At 42.1% G+C, this 18,873-nt stretch overlaps 1 protein-coding gene across 2 annotated transcripts in view; it reads left to right on the top strand.

The window, feature by feature from the left end:
• The window catches only part of syne2b (spectrin repeat containing, nuclear envelope 2b), a 199,270-nt gene that overhangs the window by 28,623 nt on the left and 151,774 nt on the right, over positions 1-18,873 (top strand). The window contains exons 14-37 of one of the 2 annotated variants that reach the window (XM_042500732.2): positions 110-222; positions 1,035-1,203; positions 2,277-2,373; positions 2,462-2,661; positions 2,938-3,102; positions 3,815-3,955; positions 4,599-4,700; positions 4,884-5,060; positions 5,207-5,365; positions 5,511-9,425; positions 10,923-11,057; positions 11,384-11,509; positions 12,721-12,914; positions 13,304-13,385; positions 13,589-13,689; positions 13,788-13,908; positions 14,065-14,364; positions 14,466-15,061; positions 15,244-15,399; positions 15,753-15,903; positions 16,159-16,317; positions 16,696-16,863; positions 17,045-17,146; positions 18,489-18,689. In XM_042500732.2, coding sequence (XP_042356666.2) covers positions 110-222; positions 1,035-1,203; positions 2,277-2,373; positions 2,462-2,661; positions 2,938-3,102; positions 3,815-3,955; positions 4,599-4,700; positions 4,884-5,060; positions 5,207-5,365; positions 5,511-9,425; positions 10,923-11,057; positions 11,384-11,509; positions 12,721-12,914; positions 13,304-13,385; positions 13,589-13,689; positions 13,788-13,908; positions 14,065-14,364; positions 14,466-15,061; positions 15,244-15,399; positions 15,753-15,903; positions 16,159-16,317; positions 16,696-16,863; positions 17,045-17,146; positions 18,489-18,689 — 7,830 coding nt within the window. The remainder of the gene's footprint in view (positions 1-109; positions 223-1,034; positions 1,204-2,276; positions 2,374-2,461; positions 2,662-2,937; positions 3,103-3,814; positions 3,956-4,598; positions 4,701-4,883; positions 5,061-5,206; positions 5,366-5,510; positions 9,426-10,922; positions 11,058-11,383; positions 11,510-12,720; positions 12,915-13,303; positions 13,386-13,588; positions 13,690-13,787; positions 13,909-14,064; positions 14,365-14,465; positions 15,062-15,243; positions 15,400-15,752; positions 15,904-16,158; positions 16,318-16,695; positions 16,864-17,044; positions 17,147-18,488; positions 18,690-18,873) is intronic. The other variant, XM_088087660.1, reaches the window with a different exon arrangement.

Raw genomic sequence — 18,873 nt, 5'->3', positions numbered from 1 at the left:
GTTTTGGAGATAGTGTTGATACCCTTTCCACTTTGCAGAAATGACAGTTCTGTATCATATTTAAATAGAAATATGTGCATGAATGTGCTCACTGCTCACTGTTTTGTAGGTGTGCCTGGAAGAGATGCCACAGCATGTGAAGACCTTCCAGTCCTTCCAGAACCTGGATGAATATGGAAACATGATGGTTCCTTCTGAAAAGATGGATGAATTAAAGAGGAGGTGAGGTCACTTTACCAGGCAGACTGTGAGTTCACATATGTGTGTACATGTGTCAAATCCTAAGGACAGAACTAGAATTGATTGCTTGTGTAGGTGCAGTATTTTTAAACCCGGACCCTATTTTACAGTGCGTATGTGTCTAAGGGACTAACAAAAAAGGCATTTTTTTAAATTGGTTCAGTATTTAGCAAGAGTGCTGCAGCAGCGAACAGTCAAACAGGCTGCAGTGTAACCACATAGGACACTAAACATGTTTATTTTTTGCCATTGACGTGTTTGGATTGTTATTTTAAGTGTCTGACAGCATATGGAAAGGATCCCTACCTAGATAAATTTTTTTTGAGATAAGTCTCAAAATCACCATCGCCAAACCTACCTGACTCCAGTTAAATCGACAGGAATTTTATCATGGTAAAAACAAACTTAATTCGAAGTCAACAGACAAGCTAAATGTCCCAGTAATACATTTAATGTTATGACCTGGACATAATCAAGGCCATTGTTTAAGCAAAGGAGAAAATCACCTGAAACTGTTCCAACACACCACAGCTGGCTGGTATTCTGTTGTGTGCTTAAAAAAGAACTGTATGAAATGTTTCAATGAGACAGCTCTGATTTGATACTGATACCAGAGAAGCAAAATTAACTGTGGATTATGCTGGTTTATTTTGGGGGTTGTTGGCTCTGGATCATGGAAGTATGAAATTTCAAGGGCGAGTGACATTTACAACATTATAAATATGATTAGGTTTCAAGTTGTCGTTTTCTCATTTTGATGATGTTCACAACCTTATCTGTGGTGGCTTCACCAGGTTCACCAGTGTGAGGGTGACTGCTAAATACCACGGGATCAAACTGGATTACCGGGAGCACAGGCACACAGTTTTGGATCTGTTAGGGCAGATCAGGACCAAGCTGAGGGTCTGGAAGAGACCCTACATCTCCCCGGAGGCCGTCAGAGTGCTGCTGCAAGAATGGCATGTGAGTAGTCCCTGGGTCGGATTTGGCATCTTTGCGGAATAATTTAATTTATTGTGAGTGGTTTGAAGAAAAAGTGATATGAAGGTGCTTCACACATTACATGTATTAGGCCTAGTCCACATGTATTAAAAAAAATAAAAAGTTTTTTCCCTCCTTCATTCTCAAAAAGAATACATCAAAGTTCAAAAAAATTCTCAGCCAAAATGAAAATGCAAATATAGTAATATAGCAAATGTATATTTATATGTAAACATATAAAAAGCCAGCATTACACAAAAAGGTGCGTCATTTGTGAATCGCAAAGGTGTACACTCTTACATCACAAGCCAAAACCTCAGTCAATACTGAAAACAGAGGGGCACCCAGTAGCTCAGTTGGTAAAGTGGCACCCCATGTACCGAGGCTACATCCTCACCGCAGTGGCTGTGGGTTCGATTCTGGCCTCTGCCCTTTGCTGCATGTCATCCCCCTCTATTCCCCTTTCACACTTAAGCTGTCCCAGCAAATAAAGGCAAAAAGACAAAAACATAATCTTAAAAAAAAAAAAACTGTAAACAGAGTTTCTGGAAATCTAACCCTAACCGCGAATGGATTTTTACAGAAGGTCTGTTATCAGTGATGCAAAACACAGTTGGTGTGTGGATGATAGGCCATGATTTTCAAAAATATTGGCATACGTGTGCACTAGGCCTTAGTTTTCGCATGACAGTAGTACTATAATGCCAAGATATTATTAAACATTTAATAGCTAACATTAGCATTAGTAAATGATGCATTTAGCATGCTAAACATCTGACAGTCTACAGCTGAGGCTGACAGCTGAATCTGAGATGTTGCAAACTGGCCACTGTAAAGAGGAAACCCCCTTTAGATTTTGGTAATAGTGTGGCCTTTTCTCTGGTCCCTCTATCTCGACAGACTTTCAGTCAACATTTATTGCTTCACAAGTGGTAAAGGTGTGAGAATAACAGTGCTCATCTCTGAGTGTTTCATCTTGTCACCCAGAAATTTAGTTGTTACAGCTGCTTTAGACTTGTTTTTCCTTTTCTTTTTTTTTCTTTTTTTTTTTACAGCATCTGGTAAACACACAGGAGCTACCATCTTTGCTGGAAGCCGCTCTTCACAAGCTGAAACAGGTTTCTGAGAAATATTCAAGCAAATCTGCCCTTGGTAAGTGTTTCCCTGGTGATCAGGCCTGTTCATGGATTCAGTTTTGGAATTAATAAGTGTTTTACAGCTGTTTTCTTTTGCTCTTCAGCTGCAGATTACCATCAGGTCAGTCAGCAGGTGAAGCAGCTAGAGGGAGACACCACTGTGCTCTTGGAAGAAGTGACTAAAGCCAAGAGCACTATGGGACGGGTCCTGTCTGCCTGGGACTCCTACAGTGACTGCCTCAGCTCCCTGCAGGCATGGCTGGAGCAGGGCTCTGCAACACACAGCCATGGCCACAGATCAGAGGTATTAATATCACATAAAATTCTAAGAAATTACATATCGTTCAGTTAGTGACAGGAGAACCACACTTTAAAAAACTAGCTAGTTTCCCTTTTCACTGTATGCAAATTCCTCCAAAGATGTTTTGCATTTGGAAAAAATATTTGTGCAAATGTCTACCAAGGAGTCTGCTAAAATATTTTGCAAGAAAATCACAACACACGGACACAAACACCTTTTTAAACACACTGTATTCTCTCTTTCTGCTGATTAAGATATTTAATTCATGTTTTTGTTAAGGTGACATCTGAGTCAATGGCTGAGTGGGGTTCCCGACACGCCCACCTGAACGAGGTGGGTAACTCCCTGATTGAGTCAACCGACCGTCAGACCAGCAGGAGCCTGGCAGAGGAGCTGCGCAGGCTCAACATGCACTGGGCCGAGTTTGTCAAGAAAAATACATTTGTGAGTTACAGAACAAGAAAAACTTGGTTGGTGACAAACAGTCAGTCTGATTCTCCGTTGTCAATTAATTTCTTGTCAGTTGATTAATCAGCATATTTCTTTTATATAGAATTTGTGCAGATGACACATTTGATTTATCATATTGCCCTTTATATATTTAATTTTCTGCATGATTATTTTCTCATCTTGGTGAGTGGCTTTGTTGTTATGCTGACCCATTTTCTTCTCTGTTTATTTTCTGTTAAATGACAGCAGGGAATTTGGTGGCTTAATGTCTCAGACCTTTGGAATTAAAGTTTTGATTGTTGTATTATTATAATTGTTCCCACGCTATGATATGAAGGAGTGGCTTCAAGTTTGAAAGTTGCACTCCACCTTTACTTTTTGTTTGGAAGGCAATTAGAAATGCAAAGCTTTTATAGCCTGTAAATACACTGTATTATCATATGATTTCTTAGGTTTCATTTTGGACACCAGTTGCAGATACCTCAGAACTGAATTGTCAGTGAAATTATTGCATCAGAATTGTACCATGTCAACAATAATATTTAGGTGTGCTATGGTTCAAACTTCACTGTCCAAACACTTTTCTGATTTGCTTACATACTAAAAGCTTGTAATCAGGTTTTTATGAGCTTCTGTTGTCCCACTGATTACAGTGTTTTCATGTAATCTACCTATGATTAAGGCAATTATTTTCTGCTTTTTCCAGGAAAGCACAGCTGAGCCCAGTCCTGACGTCCAGGCCAGACCCCAGGACATCCAAGCTCTGATCAAAGAAGCCACTCTCATTCTCAAAGAGCCTCTGGAGACCATGGGAGGTCCCTTACGCACCTACAGAAAAAGAATACAGGTAGGACTAACAGACGGTTAATTTACACCTTGACAGGTTGGTTTAACTGTACTTAACTATGAATTGTCATAATGTGTGACAGCTCTGAGCAGATAAATCTAACTCGCACAATTTTACAGCATCTGGAAAAAGCAATATAAGTCTGGTTTCTTGCTTACCACACAGCTAAGTACCTCTGTAATGCATAATAGCTTGAAACTTGAAATTTTGATTTCGAATGATTTTATCACAAGATTGAGTCAGTAACAACGTCCTGCTAAAAAAAGCTACTCTAGCAGAACTGTTTTATATAATCACAAAATTACAAATTTTGTCAGAAGAAAGAAATTAACCATATCAATTAGACTTTATGATAATAGAGTGTAATGCTTTGTTTACGCAAAACGAAACAAAATGTTGGCCTAACATTATGCCAATACTGTATTTTGGGGAGTATTTTGCAACTGTAAATATTTGCCGTTAACAGCTGTATTGCTAACAGATGGTGAAAATCAGTTTGTCCTCCATTTTTGATTCTCAGAGACATCAAGAAAATCTCAACTTAATCTCAACACTGATAGGCTTTCGCGACGCAGCATAACCCAAATTTCTTGCGCAGGTTTTAATGACCAGTTAATAATTTCTTGTTTGCTTTCTCTTCCAGTTCATAATGAGGAAAATTAAAGAAGTGGATCTTGAGACTCTGACCCCCTCCCCAGAATGCCCAGTGGATCAGTTACAGAAACTGAAGTTTGCTGTACCTGAAGTACGAATGATCTCTTTCCCTTCAAAATACCCCATTCATACAGCTGACTTCATAGGAATTCAAGTCTTAATGTTTCTTCCTCTGTTTATCACATTTTGACACTAAATAGCCACTGACAAATACCATTTATGAATGTACAATATTTACATATCTATTAAACATCTGTTCGCTCAATGTCACCAGGTGATGCAGACCTTGATTGAGGCAGAACAGGTGTGTGCAGAGCTCCAGCATAGTGTGTCGGGTCTGGACAGTCGTCTGGCTGAACTCCTGCACTGGGAGACTGAGGCCAGTGAGGTCTACCAGCTGCTAAGGGCTACAGACCGAACACAACAACGTGGCCAGGACCCACGAGCCAGGGTAAGATTATCTACAGAATAGAAAGCTTGTTCTGTCCTAACTTTTATTGATTCTGAAACAGTCAAAGCTCCAATGACAAGCTTCCATACACCCTTACGCTGTAGTGAGGAAACGCTGATGGCTTTTCAACACATTTATTTGCCTAGGTCTTGATCTCCCGTGGTCTACAGCTGGAGGGTCAGGTAGTCACAGAAGAGCAGGACTTGCAGGTGATGGTGATGACGAGTCAGAAGAATTCTCCCATTCAGTACCTCCACGCCTCCGCCATGCAGGACCGAGTGCGAGCTGCTGTTGCACAGTCACAGGCGAGTATTTTTTTTTGTACACTGAGTAAGCCTTTGAGTTTTGCAAGATTTATACTTGAGACAGTAGGGAAAAAGAAGTGCATAGCAAATAATATTAATGTGATTAAAACTTTAGTCATTCTAATGTGTGTGATTTAAATTTCAGGAAGTTGTAGGTATGCTGAGCAGTTTGGGAGCCAGAAGAGACAGGAGCAGAAGCCGAAGTCCTCCAGAGGGGTCTCCCCCATCAAAAGTCTTTAAACAAGCTAAAGAATATCCCCAATATCCAAGACAGTCAGACAAAGACAGATGGCCAACTAAGCAGACTGAGACAAAGTTGGTTTCTCATCAGTGCCACGAAACTTTTGTGCCAAAGATTGTGGTGCAGGAATACAGACAAGAAAAGGTGACTTCTCCTACAATGCCATATACCTATGCACAAGCTGTGATGCAGACCAGGACAAAGTCGCCACCAGAATTCCAGGCTCCAGCCTGGCCAGAGACTCCTTTGCAAGGCCAACAGCAGCCTCAGGAACAAGGATTGATACAACAGCAACAGCCACTGCAGGAGGAACATCTTAACAGACAGACAGGTGAGCTACAACAGCAAGAGGTCAAGCAACAGCAGCCACAAGAAGCGCAACAGCAGGGGCAGATGCAAACACAACCACAACAGCTGCAACAGAAGCAGGAACAACAACAAGTGGAGCAGCAGCAGCAGGTACAAATGCCTCAATATCAAGTTCAGCAGCAGGTGGTAACCGACAAGCAAACAGCAGAGCCCCATGAACAGATGTCACCTCAACAACCACCTGTGAAGAAACCGCTTCTGAGCACCCAGGAGCTTCAAAGCAGAAAGACTCAGGCCATGAAGAACCGGCCCTGGCTTCAGAAGCCAGCGTCAGGAGAGCATAAAACTCCCTCTCCAGATCCAGATCAGCATTCCACTCAGGAATCAATTCAAACTAGACAGACTCAGTCGCAGTCAGACAAAGAAACTTTGGTGTCAGTTCAGGTTGTTTCACAGCATACAGCAACTACCAAGCCACAACCTGAGGCACAGGCAAAGGTTACAAAGCAGCCAGAACAACAGCACATAGAGCAACAAAACCAAACACAGCAACCTCAAAATCTAGAGCAGCAACAACTGCAACATCAGCAAAAACAACAAAAAGAGAAGCCTCAACAACAAAAGCCACAGGAACTGGAAAAACAACAAAAGCAACAAGAACAATTGCTACAGCAGCAACAACAGGAAAAACAACCACCGCCTATTGTAAAACAGACTCCACCAGGTTCAGACACCAAGCCTAAATCCCAGGCCGTAAGTATGGCTCAGCGTCACCCACAAACAAAGGCCCAGAATCAGTCACAACCCCAAACTATGGTTCAGTCTATATCTCAGACAGCAGTCCAAGTGCAAGTGCAGGTGCAGTCCACAAGTGTGTCCCACACTACCACAGACAGTCAGCAACCACCTAAGACTATGCCCCTGCCCAGAGTGAGCCAGAGTCAGTCACAGACACAAGTTCCTCCACAGCCCCATGGCCCCAAGAAGGCACAGTCAGTGACAGAGGGACAACTCCAGGTTCAGACTCAGTCCCACGGATCACAGCCATCCATGCAGCCACAGGATCTAGCCCATGGCCCACCCGTAGCTCAAGTGCAGACACTGGCTCAAGTCAAACCTTCTTCACCTCTACCTGCTCAGCTGCAAGGCCAATTTCCGCCTCCTGTGCCATCCCACATTCAGCTTCGGAGTCATCCACAGTCATGGTCCCCTGTTAGGCCACCCTCCCCAAAACCACCAACACAGGCCCAGATGACCCATCCTCAAACCCATCCTCAGTCTATGCCCCAGCTTCAAATCCAGGCTCAGTCTACGGCACAGGCTCAAACCCATCCTGAGTCTATGCCCCAGCATCAAACCCATGCTCAGTCCATGACCCAAGTTCAAACTCATCGTCAACCAAAGACCCAGCCTCAAATCCAGCCTCAGTCTACGACACAAGCTCAAATCCATCCTCAGTCAATGTCCCATCCTGAAACCAATCCTCAGTCAATGCCCCAAGCTCAAATCCATGCTCAGTCGATGGCACAGGCTCAAATCTATCCTCCGTCCATGGCCCATCCTCAAACCCATGCCCAGTCAATGCCCCAGCCTCAAATCCAAGCTCAATCAACAGCACAGGCTCAAATCTATTCTCCCTCCATGGCTCATCCTCCATCCATGGTCCTGACTCAGTCCCATCCTCAGTCCATGGCCCATCCTCCATCAATGGCCCTGACTCAATCCCATCCTCAGGCCATGGCCCATCCTCCATCTATGGCCCAGACTCAATCCCATCCTCAGTCCATGGCCCATCCTCCATCCATGGCCCATGGTCAAACTCATACTCAGCCAATGGCCCGGCCAGCTCACGCCCAGCCCTCAACTCAACATCAAACCCAAGCTCCACTTGCCATCCAGTCTCAGGGTCATTCCCAGCCAAGGTCTCAGTATCCCAAACATGCTCAGCCAGAGGTACAACACCCGGGCCATATTGCCCAGGGCCACATCCATGCTTGGACTCAAGTTAGAGGCTCATCCCCAATGTCTGTCCAGTATCCACCAGCTACTGCGCAATCTCCACTTTACCCCCCAGGTTACTGCCAGAGCCAGTCTCCATCTCAGCAGTGGCCACCCACTCAAGAGCCTCAAAGCCAAGCCATTGCGCAGCAGAGGCATCCAATTCCCCAGCCATACCCCCAGCAAAAGGATCAGTCTCCACAGTCTCAGGCTTATCCACCACAGTGGCCCCAAACAGGGCCACAACAAGGACCTCCGATTGGGTTTTCTCACATGGGGCCATCATATACTCAGATGCAAACACAAACTCAACCTTGGGCTCAAACACAACCCCAAATGAGACCCCAGAGTTCCATGCAGCAACCACCTCAGATGGGAGGTTATATGTTTTCTGTCCAGACACAACAAGGCCAAGTTCAGCAACACACATGGGCTCACCCACCAACTCAACTACAGCCTTATCATCCATCTTATCCCCCACCTCAGTCTCAGCAATATTCCCAGGTTCAACATCAAACTCAGCGTCACCCTCAGCCTCAGATGCAAGCTCAAGTACCTCCACAATCGCAACCACCACACCAAGTCCATCCTCAGCCTCAGCTACAACCTCAGCTGCAGGCCCAGTCCCAAACACACATCCAGACACAGCCACTGGTACAAGTAAAGCCACAGCCTCAGCAGCCTCAGCAGCCTCAGTCCAGTATTCAGTTACAGCAGCATCAGGCTCAGCTCCAACAACAACAGCAAAAGATTCAGTCACCAACTCAACCAAAAGTTGATTCACAACCACAACCCAAACCTCATCCACAACCAGAGATTTACTCAACAACTCAACCTAAGGTTCAGTCACCTACCCAACCTAAAGTTCAGTTGTCAACCAAGTCCAATGCTGAATCACTGCCACGACTCTTACCTGAGCACCAGTTGCCCCCTCAACCAGTGTCTCAGTCACAAATCAAAGTTGAATCACTACAACAGCAAAAATCACAGGCCCAAATAGCACCACCACCTGCACAGTCACCAGCTCAACCTAAGGTTCAGTCCCCAACCCAACCCAAGGCCCAATCAGCACCACCATCCAAAGCTCAAACACCAGCTCAACCCAAGGTCCAATCACCAACCCAACCTGAGACCCAATCACTTCAGCAACCCACCCAGCAGACACAATTGCCACCACAGCCACAATTTCAGGCTCAGTCACCCCCACTACCCAAGGCCAAAACTGCACCTCAATCTAAGGCTCAGTCACCCCCACAGGCTAGACCTCAGACCCAAACTTTTCCACAGTCAAAACTGCCTCAGTCCCTGGCTGAGTCACCAGACCTGTGCATGATACCTCCGGCCCTGGCCCAGGCGCCTCCTCAGGCCTATACAGAGGCTTACGTCAAGGCCCAGGCATTGGCTAGAAATGGCTTTGAGGAGGCCAAGCACTGTCTGCAGGAGCACATCATGGAGACCATCAACATTTTTAAGGACAAATCTATGTCAGCCGAGCCAGCATCAGTGAAAGAGGTAAATTTTATCAATTCTGTATTGTAATGTCATACTTACTGAGTAATTTTGTAGTTTGAGTAGACTTTGTAAGTTTAAACATTCAATTAGATGTCCATGTTGGCACTTTACATTGCCAATTGATATCTCAGTTTAAATAGTATACCCAGTTCATGAGAACATGTTTTAAATGCTCAATGGTGGGTTGCTCTGTCTTGAGAATAAAAACTTAATGGCACACAGGAGTTGAAGAATTAAAGAAATTGTTTGGGCCCCCCAAATTACAATTTCCATATCAGTTAAGCAGTCTGTGTTTAGTCAAATTTGTGAAGAAAATTTGTTTTTTTCTTGTATGCCCTCAGTGAACAAAGAATCCAAAAACAGAGAAAATTCTTGATGACTTTAATGCAAAAGGGTTGACATTTAACAACAACAAAACTCTCTCTCTCATTACTTGTGAGTAGTAATCCAAGTCTCATCCAGTCGTATGCTCAATATTTCCAAAGAAGATGGCCCTTTGTGATGGGGAACTGAACTATTACTATGGTGAAGCTCAACTAACCCTATTAAATATCAAATTTGCACAATGATAGAAATAGCAGTAGACCAGCAGCTTCCATGTTCAGCAAGCTAAAATTACTGTTTCTGTCACTGGAGTCTGGCTGTGGAGAGAGCATAGGTAAGTTTCACCTTCAGTTCAGTTCCATGTCAGACATGTCTGTCTGCTTGGGAAGTACTGAGCATACAACCGGAAAAATGAGACTTGGGTTATACTGTAAAGGTTGTGTTAGAGTTTGTGAATTGATGTTTGATATAATGTTGCTGGTGTCAAACGTGGTCAGTTCAGTTCATGAAGAATTTTCTCCAATTTTGGATTCTTCGTTTTTCTGAGGCATGATGAATGAATTCAACATAATGTAATGGGTGAGTCATTTCTGAGCCGAAGCTACTTCATGCTATGTCACTTTTTATTGAGTCAACTTCAGTTCAAATAGGAGCTTATCAAATAGGAGCTTATAGGAGCTCAAATAGGAGGCCCTTGAGAAGGGTTTGGGACTCTGAACGCAGCAAATTAATGTCTTGTTTTAAATAAAGCTACCTAAATCACATGAATGTACAGTGTTTTATTAAATTCAATTATTTGGTAAATAATTATTCTAGGGCTAGAATTTTGCATTATATCCTTTAGATGTTTGCCAATATGGCCTTCAAGTTACCATTAAATTTCATTCTAAGTGGTATGAAAAAGGTTTGAAAAAGTCTTAAATCTTACTTTGAGGACATGTGGGGTACCCTGTATATACAACTACTCATTTTGGGTGGCAAAATATTCCTTTAAAAATGATCAAAACTACATGGTGTTATAATATTTTAAAGGGAGATATTTCAGATAGAATATGCCACAATGAACGTACTGCATTTCTACAAATAGAGTTTTTGACTAAAGTTTCTAACTGAATAAGTTTGAATAATTTTCAAGGAGTCAGTCTGAAATTATATACATGCTTTTCCATTCAGGAAACTCTGAAGACATTGGACCCAGAGTTGCTAGATGAGTTCTTGAGAGCAGCTAAGGGTATGGAGGCTTTTTGTACCCCGTCACAACTCAAAGACATGGAGTTCTTCACCCAGTCTGTCAGAACACAGTGGGAGGTAGGACACACTCACTTACTGTGAATTTTTTTTTCAGCGTGTGGGACTTTAGTAACATTTAATGGAGGATTGTTCACATTCACTAGTTTTAATGAGCCTTTATCGCGTTCTTTGAGGTTAAGATGTGTGAGATAATTGCTTGTGCATGTCAGCCATTAATGTACTAAAGCTGTTGCATCATTTTCTGCTTTTGTGAGCTTTAGTTATGGAAGTTAACAGATTGCTTATTCACATGCATTTAAAGCACTCATAAACAATTATTTTAATGAAAACGTGTTCTAACATGTCATGTGGTTGTTTTGAATTCATTTTATTTTATCTCCCAGGCTGTGAGAGCTGAGATCTCAGGCTTTCTGCTGCAATTACGTTTTGAAGTAACAAGGAAAGACTTTAACAAAGCTGCCCTGCAGTGTGAGATGCACTTAAGCTCCGGCTTAGAAAAAGAAGCGCAGGTAGCTAAATTACTGGAGCTATGCTCTCGGCAGGTGTGCTTCGGTGGATGATTCTGCAGCGAATATCTCCTCTGCTTAACTAACCCTTTTCCTCCATCTTTTTATGCCTCCAAGGATACCCTGTCAAAGGGATTTGGTAATTTAAATGCTTCATTCTGGTTGCTCTTTAAGAGAGTGCTGTTTTTGTTGGGTGTGTCTACAATACCATATTATGGAGCCCCATTTCTGCTGGTATGACTGACAAAAAAGATCCATTATGAAGACCTTTCTCAAAATATCAACTTAATATCTCAAAATTATGAGAAAGGATACAAAGTCATTATTTTGAAAAAGTTTCAAGTCATTAAGTCATTAATCTGAGATACTAAATAATTATTTTGAAATTCTAGCTCATTTTTGGTATTTTTTTTCTCATTATTTTTGGGGAATTAAGTCATTATTTTGGTGCACTAAGTCATTGTTTTGGAAATTAAGTCATATTTGACAAAATTACTTTTTTACTTTTTTAGAGTTACTTCATTATTTTCGGAAGCTAAGTCCTCATTTTGAGATACTAAGTCAATATTTGTAGTTACTAGAAAAGTATTTTTAGAAACTAGATACTGAGAAAGTGTCTTTAATTTTGAGAACGGAGTCATTATTTCAAGAAGGTTTGTTGTAATTTTGAGATAGTAACTTATTATTTTGATAAAGTTTCTCATCATAAGTACCTACAAGATATTTTTCATCACATTGGTTGAAATGGGCTTACCTGCTATATAACCCTATTTAGTATCTTAACTTTATTGTAACTTACTGGGCCAGAAAACATGCACAACATAAAAAAGAAATTAACTAAGTGATTTAAATGAAATTCTAAGCAGTTATACAATAACATTATATAAGAAATCACATGTTCAGTTAAAATGAAAACAGCACTCTATTTTGTACAGTATATCTGTGGGCTGCTGTCATCTGGGGGTTGACTTGTGTGTTGCAGTTTGTCAAGCTGCAAAAACTAATTTCAGATTCTATAATATTAGGTGCTGTTAAGCAAGACTAGCAAGTAAAATATATATGCATATACATCTATAAAACAAAACAAAACTTTCAACTAATACAATTGGGTTCTAAGTTTAAGTTGGTTTGAATTGGTAATATTTATCATCTGGCCTCAAATCCAGTTATTAACGTGCCTATTTATTCATTTTTGCTCCGTCCTCATTCACCAGGCTTGTTTCTCAGCGGACGGCAGCTTTGCCCAGGCAGGGCAGCATCTGGAGGCCTTGAAGGAGCTGTGTGACACCCTGAGCCCCAAGGACGCTCACCGCCTAGCCCAGACTCAGCTGAGGGAGTGTGAGACGAGGCTGGCTGCCATCCAGCGGCAGTTCAGTGGAGACCAAGACGCGCCACTCCCTGATTCTAGGCAAGACATTATTAAGTGCATAATACAGTCTTCTAAACAGCAGAAAGACACTTATTCTGTTATTGAATCGTATCCTAAAATGACCTCAGCATCCCAACGGTATATGTGCCCACTACCACATTTTTTCTCGTCTTGAAAAAAAGTATGAATATGAAGTTCCAATGACCTATTAAATTTGATGTTTGGAGATGAAAGTATGTCAATTTTTTTCTACATAGCCTTTTATCATTTGAGAAGATTTGTGGGTCATGAAGTCCCTCAAACTTCATAAGCCACATTGCACTGCTACTTGTGGCTGGTTGAAGACAGATGCTGTCTTGTGCAGCAGTGCAGATTAAATATTTGAGGGAAACACTAGAGGAATTATTATCCTCATTTCCACTTCACAGGATTCCTGTTGCCTTCAGTGAGGATCTGACCACACAAAAGGAACCCACAAGACCAAGTGACAAACCTCAGGTCTCAGCTGAGGTATGACTCACCCTCAGTGAAACCATGCACTATTTCGACTTCACTCGACAACTGTAGCTGCTTTAAAAACAAATTTCTAGTAAATGTGTGAAGACCATGCTAACATTTCTCCAGTTACAACACTTTCACATTTTTGTGTTTATCTATCTGTAAGATTATACTATCTTCTACAGACAGCCACTTAGCAACTCCCCTTTTTTCAGGTGTTTGCAGTGCCAGTGAAGACTGTCGGTGTGGAGAAGAGGGTGTTTGAGAAGCAGCCGTCTGCAGAGGAGGAATGCACCAAAAAGGAGGCTTTAGAAAGGTAGACTGAATCTGGCGCAGTCAAGGCTTTGATAAGTGAACATAACTCACATAGTATGTTTAACTTGTTTTCTTTGTTTGTTTTAATGTAATCACCAGATATGAGAATTGTAAGAGGCCTCTGCAAGCTCAGCTGGCTAAAAATGAGCAGAGCATTGAGGATGTCCCCTCTGAATCTGTCTCTCTGAAAGGACTGCACACACGGCTCCAGGAAATACAGGTAAACTTTGTTATCTGTCAGAAACATGCACAGATATTAAGTAATTATTAGACAATTGTTTTAGTGTCTTAAGTTAACATTTCTTTTTTTATATTTTATTTACTTAGTAAATTAATCCCCATGATATGGCAGTAATCTTGAGCTGAACTTTCCCAGTTCTTGAGGCAGGAGACAGAGTCTCTATGGTCTGACTATGCAAACCAGTGCTCCCAGTGTTCCCAGTTGAGTGGAAACACTGGTCTGGAGCGAGAGAAAGCAGAGCTGCAGGAGCAATGGCGCAGCCAACAGTCCAAACTTCAGCAGAGGGGAAGCTCGCTGGGCGCTGCTCTCAGACAGATCGACTCCACCGAAAACCACATGGTAGACTTCACCGACCGCCTGGGCCGCTACCTGAGACAACCCAAAGACATCACTGCCTTCACACTGGCCAGCACCAACATCCTGAAGGATATCAAGGTCCTCTGTCAGCCAATATTAAGATCGTTTGTTGTAAAAAAAAACACAAAAAATTCCTAGCTGCCTCATCTTTTTTTCCACTTTGTCCTTTCTTGTGACAGGAACTGGATGACAACATCCAGAGCGAGTTGGACCAGCTGTCCCGTCTTGACCCAGAATCCAGCGATCTGGACCCCAGAGACTGCCTGCCACTGTCTCGTGAGGTTGACACTCACAAAACCAGCCTGGATCAACTTCGACAGCAAGTCCGGAAGAGTGAAGCAGCCGCTCGCGCCCTTGACCGCTTCCTCATGTCACTGCGTACTGTGGATGAAGACATCTCTGGAGTCCAAGGTGCCCCCTGCAGTGATGCTGTGGTACTGCAGGATTGTCGCTCCAAGCTGGCTGTGATCAGGCAGAGCATCGAAAGTCTGAAAGAAAAGGCTCCTCAGCTGGATGTGCTCCTGCAGGGGGCCCGGCTGACAGTCACCAGGGATGGCGTCCCGGCCTCGTGCCTGGACATGGTGACGTCTCTGCTGAGAAGACTGGAGGAGGCGGACAGTGGGCTGGCCGGGCAGCAGAAAGGCCTCCAGAAGGAGACTCAGAGCAGATCACTGGGCCTCCGGAAGAGGACTCTGCTGGGGGAGCTGAGCAGGCTGCAGGAAACAATCGAAACACAAGGCCTGAAGGAGCCCACCATACCTGCTGTGCAGAACAGGTGTGTGTTTTAACCCTTTAACACCTGGGTCATCATCAGTTTTCTTGTGTTGCGTTTAGATGCCTTTGTCAAGCATTTAAACTTCTGAAACTTGAGAGGATTGGTTTGAAAAGTTTTAACATGCAAAATTAAAAACATGATTTCCTAGAATAATGTCTTGATAATAATCCTGTATTTCTCAGGCTTCGTGCCCTGTCAGATTTGGAGGGTCAGCTGCAGGTTCAGCATGCAGAGCTCCAGAACCTCCGTGAACTTGAGGAGAAACAAGGAGGAGGAGAACAACTCCTTCAAGAGGTGGAGACTCAGTGGAAGGAGATTCAGAGAGATTTTTCTGACAGGTAAGTTAGGCAGGACAAGCACATTCAGCCCAAGTAACTAAATAAATGGTAAACAAAAAAAATAAAGGTACTCGCAAGGCACTTGGAGAGTATAAACCTCTTAACTAGGCCAAGCGCTTTACCTTACATTGTTAACAAAAAAATAAAATGAAAAAACAAAAAAAATGTACGTACCCACCCCGTAACTCAGATCCACTCCTTAATTTAATAGAATCTTCTTTGGCACAAGCTTCACCCATTCACCAAGTTTCATGAAAAACCAGAAGTTTTTTTTTCCATAATCCTGCTTACCAAAAGAATGAACAAATCAGACATCACATTACATTCCCTCTGTTGTTTTCTTCCTCTGACAGGAAGAAGCAGTGTAACATCCTGCTGGAGCTTCTGAAGAAGTTCCAGAGCTGCCGCAGTAACCTGGGCAACACCATGCAGAAAGCAGAGCAGACCATCAGTGATCGCACTTCCTACATGGGCAAGGACAACCTGCAGAGAACTATTGCCACGGTTAGTCCAAAGAAATAACCCTTTATATTTGCTGTGTTCCATCATGTCATTCACATGCAGTAAGTAAATGTAATGGACCAGTAGATGGCAGACTAATTCTTTAGTAAGATCAGCCACTGTGTGTTCAGATATGCTGTATGTTCATGTGTGTGTGTGTGTGTGTGTGTGTGTGTGTGTGTGTGTGTGTGTGTGTGTGTGTGTGTGTGTGTGTGTGTGTGTGTATGTGTCTGTCTGTCTGTCTGTCTGTCTGTCCAGGTCAGTGATATTAAAGAGAAGCTAGGTGGTGTTGGAGAGTGCATGGAAGACATAAAGGGTGTTTGCAGACAGCTGCAGACCCAGCTGAAGAAGTTCCCAGACTGCAGTGAGATGTCCTTTGAAACAGAGGCCAACACACTCATGGACAGCTGGCTGGATGTAAGCATCTATGTTTCTTATTTCCTTAGAAATCATGAGATAAAAACATGAAAATGGTGTACTTGTCATATTTGTAAACAAATTTTTAGATATTCTACTGAAACGAGTACGTTTAACAGGTCTAAGGAAGAAGAGAGATTAAGCTTTATATTATAGCATTAAAACTACAGTTACCAGGTAAAAACAAAAAATGACATTGCTGAGACTATAGTGTCCCTAGCTCTGTCTGTGAGAAATATTAGAATTAAAATTCAAAGCTGCAAAAGTTAAAAAAAGAAAGAAAAAGCCTGACAAAATTCTAGTTTAAAAATCATGATTGGAACACTTCTGTTTTCAGGCTAACGGGACTGAATGTTATTGATTTTGGTGCCCTCACAGGTGACTGAGAAGACAGATGCCTACATGGATAACCTGCAGGTGGGGCTGGAGCTGTGGGAGAAGCAGCTGATGGTGGGGGGAGAGGTGGACAGCTGGGCAGGGGCCAAACTGGCCATGTTTGCAGAGAGTCATCCCTTCCACAACGAGCAACAAGTCCTCGCCATGAGGGTAAGATTTTCATAGAGATAACTTACTCATTGTTCCATTGTTAGCCTGAGCAACCTCCCCAAAAGGATATTTGTTATAATTAACATGGAAAGCGTTGAACCATGGGACACTTTAAGACTGTGTCATCCTTGATCTTTAAGTAGAAGACTAGAGTTTTACTTAACTTTTCATTTCTTTGTAGGATGAGATCAGTGCCAATGAGGAAAACATTGAGCATTTCCACAAGAAGTCTGTAGAGATCCAGCAGATGCTGCAGAGTCAGGAAGCACCACTAGAGCTGCAGGTGAGCTAATACTCTATTCTGTCTCCTAAAGTTTGTCCACAAAAGCCTTCTGGTCTGTATTCATTTTTTTAATTGAGAGAAGAAAATTATAATTTAAAAGGGTTGTTCATTTTTGAAACATTTAAGGTGAGAACGAATGTAAAATATAGATGGACTCAGTGATGAGTTGAAATTCTGTTGCTCTCTGTTGAGTTTTAAAAAAAGCCTTAAGATGTAAAATGATTCATGATTCATTATAGTGTGAAATAATAGAGTGTAGACTCTTACAGGTTTTGTTTTTATTTCATATTTTTTCTTTCTTTTGTATTACTGTTATTTGGTGTTATCATTTTGTTGATTTGAAATAGGCAAAAATAAGCCTTGGGCTTCATCCTATTCCTTTTTGCAGTTACTAATTGAAAGAAAACAGTGTGAAATAATCTGTTTCGCATGATACACATAATAGATATAAAACAGTTCATTCATTAATTCATTCAGTTTAGTGTCATCTGCCAGGAAGGGCATGATTTCTGTTTGGTTGTTTTTGTTGTTTTTATAAAAAGCTGCTGCCCTGATTTTAATGAAACTTGGTAAAAGGGTATACCATAGACCAAGGAGTAAATCGTAGAGTGGATGCCAATAATGGGGCAAATACATAAATTATTTTCACTTTCTTTAAATTTCTAACATATAATGTTCATAGTCTAGGCTGGGATTTGCTTGCCCATGAACATCAGCAGGTTTATTTCTATGCAATGCAGTAACACCTCTTGTCGCACCTGCTGCATCATGTCCGAGGGAGCGAGTTCCTACTAACAAGCGCACTGCCATAGCATCATGTGACCTGTTTTTCACAACACCTGAAGTAAAACCTCATATGAGCGTAAAAACTTTTTTGCTATGAAAGGTAATTTTTCAAAATTTACGTGTTTTCATTAGGCATATTTTATATTCGCAATTTCAAATTGCGCAATTTGGGGGTTGATTGAAACCTGCCTAGTGATAACTGCCATATTAACACCACTCTCCTGCACTCGCCTGACTCTGGCTGTGCACAATGCAAAGCAGCAATTAGCTAGCCAGTGGAGACGTGAACTAACATGCACTATCATGTACGAGCAGCCACCCAGCCAGCTACCTTAGAATGGATATTACAATTACAGCACACAGAGAAGTAGTTTGTCTTCAGTCTTTGCTCTGGATACCATTACCTCATTATATCTTTACATAGCAAATAGTGGTTCTGATTATAATGCACCTTTGACATTATGAGATAAGACATTTGGACTTGGCTGAGGTCTCAGCTCTCCGAATGCTCCTCTTGTTTTACAATGTCTATCATTTTTTTCAATGTTTCAATAAGGTGATAGAGACCCAGCTGAGGAAGAGGATGGAGCAGGTGAAGGAGCTGTTTACCGACTGCACGGACGTCTTTGAGGAGCTGGTAGCTGTAAAGAAACACCTAGCTGAGATGATTGAAGAGTGCCAGACAGCCATAGAGAGCATCCAGTGTTCTGTCAGCAATGTTGATGCATCACAACCAACCGTGGAAGACGAGATACAGGTACACATCTGTTACACATTGTAACTCACTTTGGTTTAATGCTGTAATTTTACAAACCTTTTCTATAGATAAGCCCATCATCTAGAAGTTACAAATACTCTGCAGTATATTCTACCTTCCAGACTTTTAAAATTCAATGTGACGTGTATATATTTTACTGTGTGATATGATTCAGATTTTGTTT

This window comes from Plectropomus leopardus, chromosome 14 (genome assembly GCF_026936395.1).
Source record: "Plectropomus leopardus strain MGB_pleo_1.0 chromosome 14, ASM2693639v1, whole genome shotgun sequence".
Lineage (NCBI taxonomy): Eukaryota > Metazoa > Chordata > Actinopteri > Perciformes > Serranidae > Plectropomus > Plectropomus leopardus.
Note: the sequence above shows the minus strand (reverse complement) of the source record. Positions and strands in the feature narration are given on the sequence as shown.